Source organism: Cupressus sempervirens, chromosome 9 (assembly GCF_028749045.1).
Source record: "Cupressus sempervirens isolate cs-2001-9-10 chromosome 9, ASM2874904v1, whole genome shotgun sequence".
NCBI lineage: Eukaryota > Viridiplantae > Streptophyta > Pinopsida > Cupressales > Cupressaceae > Cupressus > Cupressus sempervirens.
Genome location: NC_143126.1, coordinates 683,873,600 through 683,889,635, shown reverse-complemented (window position 1 = coordinate 683,889,635; position 16,036 = coordinate 683,873,600). Strand labels below are relative to the sequence as shown.

Below are 16,036 nucleotides of genomic sequence, written 5' to 3'. Positions count from 1 at the left end.
GGCATATTGAGGACAAACATCAAGTAAACAGGAACAACATTCAGGACAGACTTAATCATCAATAATTATCCAAATAATGTGAGCAATTTTTTTATTTAATTAATATTGCAAATTTAAGATTAAAAAATGTGTTTTTTATTAATCTCGCCTTCAGTAATATAAACAAATGATCAGCTTGGATCTATTTTATTAAAATAATCCATCTGAAGCTTAAAATGGAGCAAAAGAACTTTCCTTCATAAATTTATGAAGAGGTGGCCTATGCACCTCGGACATCATTTTAACACTAAAATCTCCAGACAATATTATGTAAGTTTTATATGGACAGATATTGACAGTGACTTTATATGCTTTACATTTTAATATTTTTAATGCCGATAGGCATTCAACAATGGCAGAATGGGAAGTGGGATGATGTGAGCATGTTAATGTTAACTTTTAATTTTAATATTTTATATGGACAGATATAGACAGTGGATTTATATGTTTTACATGCCTCTGCACAACATTTTTTTCAAACTAAAATATATATAGAGAACTTTCTATTTCATGTTTTAGGAGAGACATTAACAATGAATTTAGTCTTTGGTTGTGAAGAACTTCAAAGTGGCTGCTCCTGCAATGGCCCTGAGCATCTCTAAATAACATTCATCAACACCATCACCAGAAGAAGAGGGAGGTTCCTCACTTGATAAACCTCTGCCAAAGCATTTCCCCAGTTCTAAAACTTCATCACCCAGTAAATAATCCAGTTTAAATGGCAACATTTTACAACTTTCACTGGCGCCCAGAAGTTCTGAAACAACGAGCATTTTGAGGCAGGCATCCCCAGTCACCTTCATCAGATTAAGGCCTGAACTGCTTGCTGGCTGCTCTTTATCTGATGATTCTGAAGGGAATAACATTTTCACCTGTGTAATCTTCAAAGAATTGGGGGTGGAGTCTTTCATATTGTCAATCGCTTGCCTAAAAGTTTGCAATCTATTCTCCCATCCTTCTACAAAATCGAGTGAAAACTGTGCTGGCGACTTAACTAGGCTATATGATGTCCCAACACTCTTCCTGCTTCCCCTGCTAGAGGAACCCCAACTACAAGAGCTTTGATGTCTTCCTGGTTGATATATCTCAAGAGAGTCTTCGAGTGGAAAAAATTCTGAAAGGAAACTCTCATCTTCTTTAAAGATTTGGAAGTTTTTATACTGGAGCATATCATTGACTACATCAGCATTAAATGCTAGGATGCACCCAAATTTCAGCATCTCGCACAAACCTGCAACAAGATGTGGATGTTCTGATAATAGACCATTTGACACTACCTCAGCAAATTTAGTTGCCAAGGAAACCTTTGCCTTTTGGTTTTGTGAATCAGACTTCTGGATCAAGATCCTCTTTTTATCCTTTTCCCAACGCACAGGAGAGTTTGCAGCCACTTTTATGTGCTCTGTCTTATCATCTTCACTTGTTATTGTCAAAGTGTACATAACTCCAAATGGTTGAGCGGATTCATAAGCTGAAGATTCCAAAAGAACTCTCACAATTTGATGCCTTTTATCTGCTGACAATTTGAAGGATGGATATGCAAGATATCCTAGGAGAGTTATATACAGACCTTTTTTAAACAAACCCTGTCCTAATTGAAGCTTGCGCAAAGCAATGTCACTTGAAACCGACAGCTCCACTTTTTCTACTGCTTGTGATAGTTTTTGAGCTCCAAGAGACTCGTACATTGAGAACAACGAGTCCAGTGGTATTTTTGGATCGGAAGGGTTAGGATGCCATGCAAATTTGATCTTTGTAGAAGCTTTTCTGAATAACTCTTTCAATGAAAGGTCGTCAGGAATAAAGGTTTCATTCGGTGAACATAATTGGATGTGTCCACTCGTACTGTGACCTGGGAACTTCAGAAATTGCTTTCCTAAGTTTCCTTTTATAGCTGAAGGGTATTGACTCCAGTGTTTCAGAATATTCCTCCAAACTGAACAGCATCCAGATTCAGTCACTACATGATTACTCCTAGTCCAGTCCAGCCACAAATTGCAGTAGTTCTCAACCTTTGGATGTAGAGACACACCAAGATTGCTAGAAAAAAAGGGAAGTAGTGTGTCTTCATAATACCTCTCTAGGATTTGTAGCCTGCCATAGAAGAGGCCATTGTCATCATGTATCACACACATATTTGGATCCTTCCACTCACCTGTAAGCCCGTCACTGTCTGGAATCCAAATTTTGAAAGAATTTGAGTAACTCGGCCTCCAATGAAATTGATGAAGATATTTGTAAAGCCTTTTGATGACTTTCAAATCTCTGTGTGTCTGGACCATCCTGGCAACTTCTTCACATCCCATTCCAAACTCAACCACCACCCCAATCCGTTGGAGGACACTCTTAAATTCATTCATGTTCCTTCTGTAGAAACTACAATCTAAAAAAGAAAGGTCACTTAACTCAACACCAGCCGATGACCATTCAGTATTATACAAAAAAGAATTATTGGGAGACTCATACCCATGATGGGTTCTTAGCCATTTCCCTTCCATGATGCTGCTTTGGAATCTTTGGGGCAGAGACTCATAACAAACTGCAGTCAAATAGTGAATCCATTCCAAAAGAAGAACAACTTGATCTTCTCTGATGGGATAGGATACTGTAGGCAGCGGAGCATTGGGGGGTTTGAGCCTGGGAATGTCCACTGCTCCAAGCTGATTTCTCATGAACATCTCAAGTTCACGTTCACTTCCCCCCCTTAGTCCACTTGCATTGGCTTTCATGTAAGCTGGTGATAGTGTAACAATTCCTTCACCTGCCCACGGATTGTATCCTATTAGCTTGTGCCAATGGCCAATAGATGCAGGCACAAGCTTGGCTTTGCAACTACTTACTATGAATCCCGAATCACTCACCACAGGTAACTCCTTACACAAAGTGAGCATCTGCATTGAATCCAAATAACCATTGACAGACGAAAAATGAAAAAACTGAGCCACATGGATTATGAATTCCTTACTTCTAGATGCCTTTGCTTCTTCTAAAAGCTGGTTTCCAAAACTTGAAACAGAAAGCTCAGTGATCTTAGCATATCGATCTAGCCATTCCCGCAATCTTGACTGTTCATAATTGCTCAAACCCTTCATGGCCATCTGTGTTGCATTTGGCATGAATTTGTAATGTGGGGCACTGCCCAGAACTTTATTCCACCTTGTCAACCATGCAATAACTCTTTCTTCTGAGGAAAAGTATATTTTCCTCCCCTTAGAAGATATATCTGCCAAACTTGCCCATCCCACACCATAGGAGCCATTGTCATATTTAAAAAGAGGAAAATGCTGGAGAGAGCTTGAAATTCCCCTGTTCCAACGTTCAGCAATAAAGCAAAGGAGGTGAACATATAAATCCTCAGAGAGATGTGTCAGCCAACCAGAGGTACTTCGAACACATGTGGAGTACCAGTCCTCAGAGACATAGCCCACTCCCAAGAAATCCAGAGAGCTTGAGTTGTCAAGGCATGAGTGGATTATGAATACTCCAGTAGACCACAGAGCACTGGGCTTTTCTAGGCCTTCTGCGATCGCTCTTTCTAAAATGTTTCTAAAGTCGGGATTTATCCTGCGAGCTTGAATGGGCATGCAATAGGCATTTTCAGGTTCACATAACATGACTTCTTCTGTCTTGAGCTTGGCTTGGATTTCTTCCCTAATTCGTCTTAGCTGCAGATAAGAGGGAACATTAACGGGGAGGTACCTGAAGCAATATGATCTCGCAGAGGAAGGAGCCCCTCTCACACTCTTCACAAGAGATAGAAAAGCTTCACAGAATGCCGAGGGAATACAGTCAAGAATCCCTTGATTCCACTTGTTGTCCCACAGAATACTTTCCCTCGAGGATGCCAATAAAAAATCTGCTTGAATTATGAAGGGCAATCCAGTGACTATTTCTGTGGGAAGAAAGGCATAAATACCAGCCCCTAACCTATTGCTTGTGGTAACTCGATCTTCTCGGGGAAAAGCAAGTGTTATCACCCAATTGTCAATGTCTTTCCTCTCCTCTACCTGATTGTTCGTATTCACTGGAAATCTTTGTCTCCACATGTAGTAACTGCATTCTCCATTCGATATCCCATTTTCCTCTGCAGATAGATGGAGAATAAATGATTCACATCCCTCATTCTTCACATTTTGAAATGCTGTTTCCTGGGACACAGAGACTGCATTCACCCTGGGATTTTGATTTTGGCCATCTTCACGGACAGAGAGTCTTTTAATTTTGGACATAAACAAAATAACTTCTGGATGAATGTTAGCAAGCTGGTTCTTCACCCCTTCCACCTTCTCCGCACGTAGAGGAAGAACTATAACAGTATTGGGAAGCTCACCTTGGCATTGGCTATTATATATGCTTTTGAGATCTTCAATAGTTGGCTTGTCGATCCACTCTGGGACTATATAACCAATTTTGATCCCAGATGGAGGGATTTCATTGAATCTGATTCTATACCCGTTGCTGAAAATATAAGGCTGATTTGTGACCAAGAAAACGCTCTTGAATCCAATTCCTGAAATTTAAAGAAAAATAATAAAGCCTTTGGATTACAAAACAAAGTATAAAATTTCACCATTCATTCAAACTAGCCAAGATGCAACCTCTCTTTAAAATTACATAAAGAAACATTTTGTAGCATCCTAATTGCATAATTTTACAGTTAATGAAATTGTTTAACTAATGGAATATATAGCAGAAGTTTGGATATCTTAAAGCAAAATAGCTATCTGAGAATTCTATGAGTGTAGAAGAGCTAGTCATGCAATGTTAAAATGTTCGCACACAAGAAACGACTATCTTTTTCGAGATCCAAGGAACAAGCTTTGCCTTCCCAAACTCTTATGAGGCTTGTGGAGAACATCTGGAAAAAAGCCTCTGCAAGGTCCTTTTGAAAACAACATTGAAGGGTGGATTGTAGGGTGGTAGAATCTAAAGAAAACAGGTGTTTGGTCAAAACCTAAGATTCTAGTGTTTTCAACCACACAAATGAGTTGATGAGTGTCTAACACTTCTTAGAAAAAACATTGCCGGGTTCTTTCAAACTGGATCCTTCAAAATCAATAGAAACATTCCCACAGGGAGAACAACTTGGAAGGACTTTTGATCCACTCATAAGGTTCAGTGCTCCCTAGAATATTTGAGTTACCACCTTCATTCATTCAGCCTCCTTTGGTCCATGGGTTGTATATTTTACATCTGTTTCTTTCAGCTCCTTCACTGATTGTAGGTTATTGTATTGCAACCTTATTGCTGGTTTTTTTATGGTCCTTTGTTGTTTTGTTGGCCTTCATCATCTTATCTTTCTCATTTTAAAGAGGAAGGCTTGGCCCCTTTCAGAAACCTATCTTTATCAAAAACCCATCTGTACTGTTAATCCAAATTAAAATAATTTTCAAGTATATAAAATAATTTACAATTAAGATTTCTCAATGTCTTAAATAAGTATTTTTGAAAATTTTGATTCTAATTTTTATCTACATTTAACTTAATTTGTTCTAAAAAATTCATACTGCAGAGTATAAACACATTTTATTTTCTGTATCTCTATTTAAAAAATAAGTTGATCAATTCTTCCAAATATAGCTTAAATTTTTTAATTCATAACAGAAAAATAGAGCCTTATAATCATCACCACCATCATAAAAGAATGAAAAATATCGGCTTCATCACAGATCGCACAAGAGATGCAAAAATATTTAACGTCTTGACTCGATTCCATACAAACGAAAATTGGCGAAATACTATTTAACAGTGTCACAGGAGAAGGCAGATATTTTATCCTAAGCTAAGAAAGAGATCAAACCCAAGGTTATAGGGTTTGAAGAACTAAAAACTGTATGGTTCCTCCTTTCAGAAAACTTCATTGCAGAAATTTTACTAATAGCATGCGTAAGATCCTATTTCTTTGGACACTAGGAAATATTCTGACTACAGTAAGTGTATTGTCATCTTAAGGATCTCGACCATCCACAACTAAATTGGAGCAGCTGTAACTACTTTATATTCCCCTTAACATCCATTACTACGACGATGATGAAAGCTGCAAAGGTAATATGTGAATATGTCTTTGTTATCCATTATGTTAAATACTAGAAACTGGGATTTCATTTCCACAACCTGTAACTATGTAATCATGTAGAACCATATGACCAGCTAGTTTTTTTAAGTTTAATCTGATGATTACAAGTAAATTATACACCATCCACAGCACCACTCTCAAGCGAAAGTCTATTTGCTAAAAGCTTTAAAAATATAACTTTGTCACTATAATCACTGCACAACAGATAATATAAACACTAAACTAAATAATGGATTTAAAGGGCAAAAGCAGGTACCTTTTTCTCCAATGTAACCTCCCTGTCTTTTACCCTTTTTGGTGGATCTTCCGACACTGCAGACGGATTCAATGTTTCTGGAAGTGAAGCCTTTCTCATTGTTGAACACCAAGAGAGTAGCAGAGGCACCCACACCAGTCACATCTCTGCTTGTTACCACAAATTCCAACGATGGTTCAACATCAGCTTCATACTCATTGTCCTCTGCATTCTGCCATATCACAAACAACCAAAAAAATTTTAAAAATTTAAAAAAAGAAACACCAAAACTTTAATTTTACAGACCAAAAAAAGTAGACAATGCCAATTAGAAGAAGAAACAACTTGAATTATGAGTAGGAGATTATTTCCACAGCAAGTCAAATGAATGGTTTATAAGGCACAACACTTGGTGAAGGTTTTGCAAATGGGGTTGCAAGCTTTGGGTTTAACCATGGAGGAAACTCCATAGTTAAGGGCGCTCAGGCAGGAGGAGTAGTACTTGGATGGGTGACCTCCCAGGAAGTCCCGGTCCCAGTGCTTCACCTAGATCCACTGAGTGCTAAGTGTTCCATTTATTTTCATGAGAGATGGATTCATGTTGAATCACTGCTCATGAAACAATGTCGATGAGTTTGACTCAAGATCACACAGTTAAATCCTGATAGCAATATCACAACTTGAATTATATCACCCAGAAAGCTACCTGTATGAGTTCCATGAGAAAATGAACATCCTTGGTGTAAAGTTCTGCCGAGAGATGTCTAACAGCGTGATGAAGATCTTCTGTAAGTGGGTTTTCTTCTCCACCAATGGAAAATTTATTTCTTCTTATCTCTTCAATATGTTCTCTGGGACTGGGAGTCGCCATTGCTAAGTGCGGAATTCAAAAGTCCTATCAAACCCAACAAATTAGGCAAATGTGTTATGACAGAATTTTAACTCCTATTGAATCCAATAAATTGGACAAATATATCATTAGTGTATTAACTTCTGTTGCAGAATTCAAATTCCTATTAAACCCAAGAAACTATGCAAATGAATTGAAACAACAATTACAGAATTAATGAATTGAAACACCCAACAAATTAGGCAAATAAGTTGATATGTTCTGCAAACGAAGCTCTCTACTCAATTTAACATCATGAAAACCATAACAAAAGCAATGCCAACCATAAAACACAATCAAAGCACCTTAAAATGCATCTCAAAACTTTGTATGCCTTAATTTCGAAAGAGGTTAAAATACAAAATTTTATTATAGAAGTCTCAAGATAATGTGGTATAACAGCTTGCCGAGTACAACCTCGAAAAACTATATCAAATTCTCGAAGAGTTCCGCATGTTTATCTTAGCTTGTTAGAAATTTATAAGACCAAATCCATCAATAGTACAATTCAGCTCTGCGGATTCTATCCTTCCCTGGCAAGTAAAGAAAGAGAGAGTACGTCATATTGCTTTTCTCAGTGCATTCCTAGTGTTTACCTGAATTAATGTCACACTTTCTTTGAAATTTCGTGGAAAGAGAAAGAAAAACAATTATTTTTGTACAATTTTGTTATATGAGATACTATCATCACTTCATTGAGTTGGTTTGTCATGTCTATGCATGTATAAGCTATCGAATTAACACATAAATGCATCCCATCCATTGAGTTAAAATTTGAATATACTTTAATTTGCTTTAAACAAAATAACAAAAACTCTATCTCTAGCTTGAAGCGAAGGGTAAAGAAAGGATTTGTTCGAAATTTGCTTTCAGCCAAGTAAATATCCTTGGTTTTTTTTCTATAGTTTCTATATTTGTCATTGTGGGCTTCTATTTTGAAGAATGTATCTAATATGTTATACACAATAAATATTTAATGTTAATTGGAAATAAAACAAGTTTTCAATTATTTCCAACATCATCAACAACATAGTTTCTTTCGCATGTGACAAATTTGTATTTGTTGTTCCTTGCACCGTCACAATTAAAGATCTTCAAGGTGATCAATCCTTTTGGAAGTTTTTTTAAGTTGAATTATCTAATGTTAATGATTTATAGTTTCAGTTGGATTATTTCAATCGATTATTTATCTAATACATATGTAATCTATTTTGAGAAATTGATATCTATCATTATTTTGTATTTTGATCAATATGATTGTTATGAAAAATATATGTATGTGTGCATATTGTCTAACCTAATAACTATTAATCATGTAATATGTCGACAGTGAGTATCAACTTAATCAATATCTGAGTATAATCATTGGTGTATCGATTATATGTAATCGATAAATTGTATTGATCTCTGTGTTATCATTTTGCATTATGATTATTGACTTAGTAGTTGATAACAATAAGTATCGTCCTTATCAAATGTAATAACAAGTTAATCACACTTACTTAAGACACATCTCACATAGAAACATGTCTCTATGTGGACTTCGATCCATGTAAGGTTATGCCTCTACGGAGGCATGTCCTTTCATTGGCATATATAAGTTGACCATGTATATTTATACATACAGAAAATATACAATGCAAATACAGGTTACAACAAACCTCTTCATGTTGGTAGAAAATTATATTACTTGCTAACATAAATTTGGTCTCTCATCATAGCTCTGCAATAACATATTGATAACAATATTAGTATCTTTATTTAAAACTTTCCTACAATCTACATCTAATTAAATTTAACATGGTATAGGCAAGAGCCTATAGCACAATAGTAACTTGAGAGCCTCTCGTCAGGGAGGTCTTGAGGGTTTGAATCTACTCAAATGTGACACATAAATATAATAATTTCATCAAATACTAATACCAATAATTAATATAGGCTTCTGTCATGCCCTAAATTTAATAGGGCAAAACACAACGAACAATTATATATATATATATATATATATATATATATATATATATATATATATATACGAGTTTCCAAATTGAATTTGGGATAGTTAGGTACAATTTAGTAAAGTTAGGATCACAGGTTTCACCTTCTAACACGAGGGTGAAAATTCGCCTCTTCATTCACACATTCAGGGGTTTAATCCAAGTTAATAACTTAATGAACCTTGCTTATGTATATTTAATCGCACATCATTTTATCATATCAATTTCATCAATTACATTTGGTTTACTTCAATACCATACGTGAATTATAATATACTAGGCCTATCCATTGGAAGAACTAAATATGCTCCTAACCTACCAATTGTATAATACTTGGCTCCCAAAATTAATAGGATTTATTAAAATATTAACCGCTTACCATTAAATCAATTTCAACACAAAAATCACCTTCTACCACACACTTTAATCAACTATCAAGTGATCTATGCAACCCTTAATGTTAAACCCTCCATTTACCACTTTCCAATTGAGGAGAATTCTAATTAAGGTTAAATGTATGTGACCTAAAAAAATTATTACACGTATTAATTACTTAATTTATTTTTTTATTATTATTATTTTATTTTTCCATTTCCACTCCTTACTAGCTATTCAATTTAACTACTTATTAACAACCAAAACTTAAGTTCTTGTCGTAAACAAGCATGACATTTAATCCCATTTCCTTAGTCCTAGACACATAATTTAGTTGGTAAACAATACTTACTAATCCAAATACTACTCTTTGATTATTAAATTTAAATCAAACCAGAAATATTTAATCCTAACTATATTAACATTAACCAATCCTATATTTAAATTAAGTTCCTCTTTTACAACCCCTAAATTCTTTAATACATGCTTAAATAACATGAATATGACTCAACACCTTAAATAAGATTTAATAATTTAAATTTAATTTAATAACTTGAGTGTGGTCTAATTCCAATTCTTTATTACATAAATTCTACTTAAGGTTCACAATGAAAATTGTTGACTAACATCAAAACTCAACTCCCTAATTTATTAACTTACTCTTACAACTAATCTTAACATTAAGAACCACATAATTAACTACTCCTCATTAAGCTATTAACTCACCTTATTATAATATAAATATGGGACATCCTTACTAATTAAGTTTCTAATCCCCTAATCACCAACAACCATCTATTCCTAGCACACACCTCACTAACACATGAATAGTCAACACTAAACATTGCCAAATGATAAAATAAATGACAAGAAGCATATCCTAACTCAAAATCAGGCGCGCCCATCTTCTCAAGGAAAGGACTCTCTCTCTACCTAGCGCCTGCCCCTAGGAAGAACCATTATGAGCAGCACGCAGCCAAAGCTGGGCGCATTTCTCTTTTCCCAAGGGTGGATGGCGACTATGGAAGGGTCTCTGGCTTAGGACAACATAAGACTTGTGTTATAGTGTGCTCAAAGGTGGATATAAAGGGGAATGCGCTTAGAGGGGTTGTTTTACCCATTCTCAAGGTGGTCACCATCATAAGCATCCAAATGCATAGATCAAAGCATGATGCGCTTGGAAATGCTTTTCATGTGTATTAGTCGCCTAAGGTGGGCCCACCACCCTGCTTGCATGTTATTTTTTGAATAAAACAATAATGATATACCAAGTAAGGGATGAGCCTTCTTTACTTAAATTCCTCAAACCTTGGGTCCACCCTCATTCCTAGCGCCTACATAACTTGGAAGGTGGGTCTGACATGATGTCAAGTACGCTGCCCCCTATGCAATGCTTGGTCATGTGCTTCCCAAGTTAGGTGCTTGTTTGGTTTATAGGTTTAAAATTTTAATTAGCAAAGCTTTATTGTTTTAAGAGGGTGATGGGTTCTTAGGGTAGTACCTAGTATTAAGAAAAGGGTGCTTAGGTATTTATGTAGCCTTGTCATATTTTTCTTTTCTTTTCAAAATTTATATATATATTAACTTGAGAAGGATGTGACAAGGTCACTTGACTCATATGAGTCTCTGACCTTTAATTGTTTGTTTTTTTTAATATGTATATATACTAATATAATTATTACATACATTTCTTCTTATTAATTTTATTATAATGACATTGTCTTAACTTTCCTTCAAATCTTATATTCTAATTCTTATTTGATGCATCTATTTAGTTGATAGGACATGGTACTAGAGTTGATATTATAAATATTTTATTGTCTCTAATCTTGGGGAAGAAATTATTCCTCTCCTCATACATTTTCCAGAGGCTTAATGCACACCTACAGGCTTGTCCCATTATTGTTTTGCACTATGAATTCATTCTCAAGCTATTTTCCTTCCATTCCTACTATGGTATTAAGCATGTTAATGATGTGATAGTGTTATCAACTTAGGGATTAATTAAATCTTGATAACTAAATACTCTAACTATCCCACACATAATTTGAACTATCAAAGTATATCACTTTCTTCCCTTTCAAAACACATAATTTTACAAAGCAACCATCAATACTGAACTAATTACTTTATTGAAAGCATCTACATTTTCAACCATGATAGGAGTAAAATTTAGTCTTCTCATTCCATAAATCAATTGGGAAAGTTCTAAAACATAATTCACGTTGTTTACAATGGACATTAACTACTATTGAATAGTTCCCTAAAATAATTTCATGTACATCTCCAATATTATCCATATTAAAGCTTTCAACTTGCTACCTCCCTACATCCAAGTGCATACCAATGAAAATTATTGGAACAAATTACATATGTTGCCTTCAATAATCCATCATCACTATCATGCAATCATGTATCAAACAACATGAACAAGATGGGGAATACTCCATCACAAGTGAAATGGGCAATGACTAGTTTCCTCTTTCAAGTAACAATCTAGATGACAATCCTTCCTAGCCTTTTCCATTGCTCCCTAGAACTTAGATATGCAAATGCATCACAACAGAACAACAAGGACCATGGGTGCTCTCCACCCAACCATAGGCCTCCAAAGAGACCACCCCCGTGCTAAGGGAACAAGGCTCAAACCAGGATTCACATACAAACTTGCACATGCATAAACATTACATTTCAGACTTGAACAATTCCCTCCCAAGGATATTTCACAATGGTTCACAAATAGAACCATAAACATAGGGTGAAGGTGAGCTTTAAAATGGAGACTTGCCATATCAAACTATATTTGCAATAAACAATTTTCATGCCCTTTAAGGGCTATCATAAATCAACAAATTTCATGCCCTTTCCGGGCTATGATAAATCAAAAAATTACATGCCCTTTCGGGGCTTTCATAAATCATCCTCCAAACATACTACCATCAATTGTAGCTTCCTTGGAAATCCATACTCCATAAAACTTCCTCTCCACACCATACGGGCAGCAAGATATGATTGATTATGGTATACAATGAAGCCCATACTCCAAGGTTCTCAAATACATTTTCAAGCCCAACTATGCCCTTCACCCTAGACTTCTCTTCCCTTCCCAAAGGATGAGTGCAGCCCTCACACCCATAACAACACTCATGCACATGGAACTCAAAAAAGAAAAAAAGAACAATGAAAACCCAAACTCCATGCTCATCACAACACAATACAACACAACAAGCTACAAGAAGATATCTCATATTCCTTCTCACAAATGACACTCTCCTTACCTACATACTCATTAATGTAATACCAAGATTCAATTTCAATGGAATCAAACTAACTACATGGTAAGAACACCATTCAAACATTTACATGAATACTACATCACAATACAATGCCATGAAATCTACTCACAATATGAATTCACACCCCTACATGCTCATGAATGCAATACCATTATGCAAGTTTTGGAGAAAAATAATACATGGGCAAGAAGAAACCAACCTTGAATCCTTTTTGCAAAATGGTAATGAATGATTGTCGAAGATCTCCCTCCCAAAGCCTCAAAGTGTCTAAAGTTAGAGAGTGGGTAAACAACCCAGTAATTTCCTCCCAAGCCCTCTAAAAGGTCTCCATCTTCTCACTTAGCTAAAAATGGCCCAAACAAGGAGTCTCCCTTTTCTTACATCCTTGCCCCTTTCTAAAATTGTAACCTTGACCAAGTGGAAGAAAACATGTGAACTCTTCAATTTCGAAATTCTAAGAAAGTGACATCTTTGGAGGTTCCCAAGGTCATCTAGGCCTACTAAAGGTTAGATTTAGACCCCCAGCCCATAGTACTAACATCTGGGCACTTATTTTTCACCAAAATAACCCCCTAGGACCACTTTTTGATCCTTAAAAGTCCATTGGAAGTTGGAATACAATTTTTTCTTGATGGAGACTTCTCATAACATTTTTCTATGTGAGGTTAACTTGGTTACTACATTGGGGTTAGGTTAGGCTAGGTTACTTCTTGCCAAGCCCTAAATGACATGTCATCTTTACATGGACAACACAAGTGTCAAGTGACACATTAAAACACCTCACAATTCACAATGACATGTCTCTAATGCATTCGTGAATTTAAATTTACTACACATGCAAACTCACATTTACAAAATAAATTCATTACAATGAGGCTTTGAATCTTCCAAAGATTTGCCTCGGCTATGTCATGTTCACATGGGCTTGAGCCTTGGTTTCCCATTACCCCATGGTCAAATTCCTGCACACTAAACTCGAGCATTAGTAGTCCAAAAGAATCATGTAAGCAATAAGTAAATATGTGCAATAAATCATAATCCCATTCAACACTAGGCTTGCATATTTCATCAATTCAAATAAAACATTCAAACTATTAAAACATCAAAATTTGTATATCACATTTAACATTTGGGTTCCATACTTCATCATTTTCGATTAACTTACTTTTTCTAATAATTTTCACATAAATGTTCAGAATACTATAATATCAAACTCTGCTTATCAACATTAAACTTTACTTAGCATGATCAATTTAATATTCTAAATAACTTCATAATCTACTTTACATCCTAGTGAAAAAATGTTCAATCCATGAGTATTGAGTCCCTAAGCATGCGGATTAGGTCCTAGTGCATAACACAGTCTATCCTTTACCTCTAATTTCCACTTAAACATTGCATTACAAACATTTCTACCATTCAGTTTCTATTAAAGCAATGCAATTAATTTAGAACATGAAATGAAATCCTTAAATATTTTGATTAGGTCTTAATGTACAAACATAAGTGCAGGTTATCAAAATGCAGATATTAAAATGACATAACCCTATAGTCTCAAAAATGTATCAAAACATTGAGTTAGAAGTATCAAAATGAAAATATGTCATCTATTCTAGGGAAGGTCAGGTGAGGCCTCACAGCTTCAGCCATTACCTATCAAAAAAGAAAGAAAAGAAAGAACTAACATGGTATCAAAGCCTAGTTAAGGAAGATCCATATCAAATTTATAGAGAGATCATCGAAACTGTCTTTACAATTCTTTAAATTTATAAAATGGTGAATGGTGATACCTAGTGAAGGCAATGAGAAATTTCAATGAATGGTATAAAAGATCATATAGTTATAATAATATTAAAATTATATATTGTATACAACATGTTCACAACCTTAAAGAACACATATGAGATAAATAATACAAGTAGAGTCCTTACCTTGAAATAACAACTCCATCATGTCAAGATGAAAAAGGGTGAAACTATTACATTATGTATCATAAGAATAAAAAAGTTAAGAGGCCAGTTATTCACTATTGGCCACACAATTGACAATAAAGAATTAATAATGCTAGCTCTCAATGGGCTTCCTACATCTTAGGAATCCTTCAGACAAGGAATAAGTGCTCGATCTAAACTTCCTAAGTTTGATTGACCAAAAACCTATTGCATTCAAGAAGAGTCTAGGCTTATTTACTAGAGGGATTGGGTTAAACCCTCAAGATGAAGATACTCAAGTCCTAAACTCCCATACTCACAAGAAAGGGAAGAAATTAATTTCAAGAGGAAGAAAGGAAAGGATTCTAGTAAAAAGTGCAAATTAAAGAGAAAGATGGACTTATATAAAGTATAAATCTTTAGATGAGACAAATTTATTCATCTTATAATGAAGCATCTAGATAGCTCTAAACCTATGCTCCACAAAGTTTCTGGATGTGGATGTTTTAGTGGACAAGGATGTGTTTTTGGTGCGAGTATGAGTTAAAGCCAAAATTTTGGGGATAGGACCTCAAGGGATGACAATTAAAAATATAGGAATTTTTTTTTATATTGAGAGACATATTCAAATATTTGTAACATAACTTTGATAAACCATTCATCATTGGCATTTTAAAAGCTCAATACATGTGACATAACAAATTAAAACACTAAGTACTTTCATAATTCATTTCAATATATATGACATACATGTAGAAAAAATGCTCGACGACTTCAAGTATCGTGAATGACATCAAATGACATAAATAGTTGTCCAACTAAAATACTAATAAGATGTCTCATATCCATAATAATCAAGATTCAAAATTGATAATGTATTTGCAAATGTCAAATAGTGCATCCCACATATATGGCTATCTTATAGGAATCTAAATCAACATCATCATCCTTTGAGTCATTCGTTGCTATAGGCAAAGGGTCCTCATCCAATGGAACCCCAACCAATCCTAGAGGTGTCTCATCCTCCTCAACCTACATATCATCCTCAAGATTAACTTCCCAACATTATGTTGGAATCTAATGATACTGAGGAGTTTGTTGATCTTGTAGGCACAATACACTATGAACATCCGCTAACTTCTCTAATCATTTAGAGGTAAGTTTGTTCCTCTTAAATGATTGGATGAAGCTATATGTG

The 16,036-nt window shown here is 35.1% G+C and overlaps 1 protein-coding gene across 3 annotated transcripts; it reads right to left on the bottom strand.

The window, feature by feature from the left end:
• Positions 1-216: 216 nt before the first annotated feature.
• Positions 217-7,814, bottom strand: LOC149540572 (uncharacterized). 3 transcript variants are annotated; one of them, XM_089801656.1, is made up of 4 exons: positions 7,545-7,814; positions 7,057-7,245; positions 6,372-6,582; positions 217-4,549 (listed from the first exon to the last, which is right to left on the bottom strand). In XM_089801656.1, exons 2-4 carry the CDS (start codon positions 7,219-7,221, stop codon positions 579-581), a joined length of 4,347 nt encoding a protein of 1,448 aa, XP_089657782.1. In that variant the 5' UTR covers positions 7,222-7,245; positions 7,545-7,814; the 3' UTR covers positions 217-578. The 3 variants fall into 3 exon arrangements, with proteins under 3 accessions (XP_089657782.1, XP_089657783.1, XP_089657784.1); XM_089801657.1 differs by having other exon boundaries at positions 7,657-7,814; XM_089801658.1 differs by lacking the exon at positions 7,545-7,814 and adding an exon at positions 7,410-7,517.
• Between the last annotated feature and the right edge of the window lie 8,222 nt (positions 7,815-16,036).

What these genes read in the sequence shown, in the direction of transcription:
- LOC149540572 (XM_089801656.1), bottom strand. Translation starts at nt 7,221, where the DNA reads ATGGCGACTCCCAGTCCCAGAGAACATATTGAAGAGATAAGAAGAAAT. An exon ending in TTCTCATGGAACTCATACAG is followed by an intron (nt 6,583 to 7,056) that starts GTAGCTTTCTGG and finishes GTGATATGGCAG; the next exon opens with AATGCAGAGGACAATGAGTA. An exon ending in AGGTTACATTGGAGAAAAAG is followed by an intron (nt 4,550 to 6,371) that starts GTACCTGCTTTT and finishes TTTAAATTTCAG; the next exon opens with GAATTGGATTCAAGAGCGTT.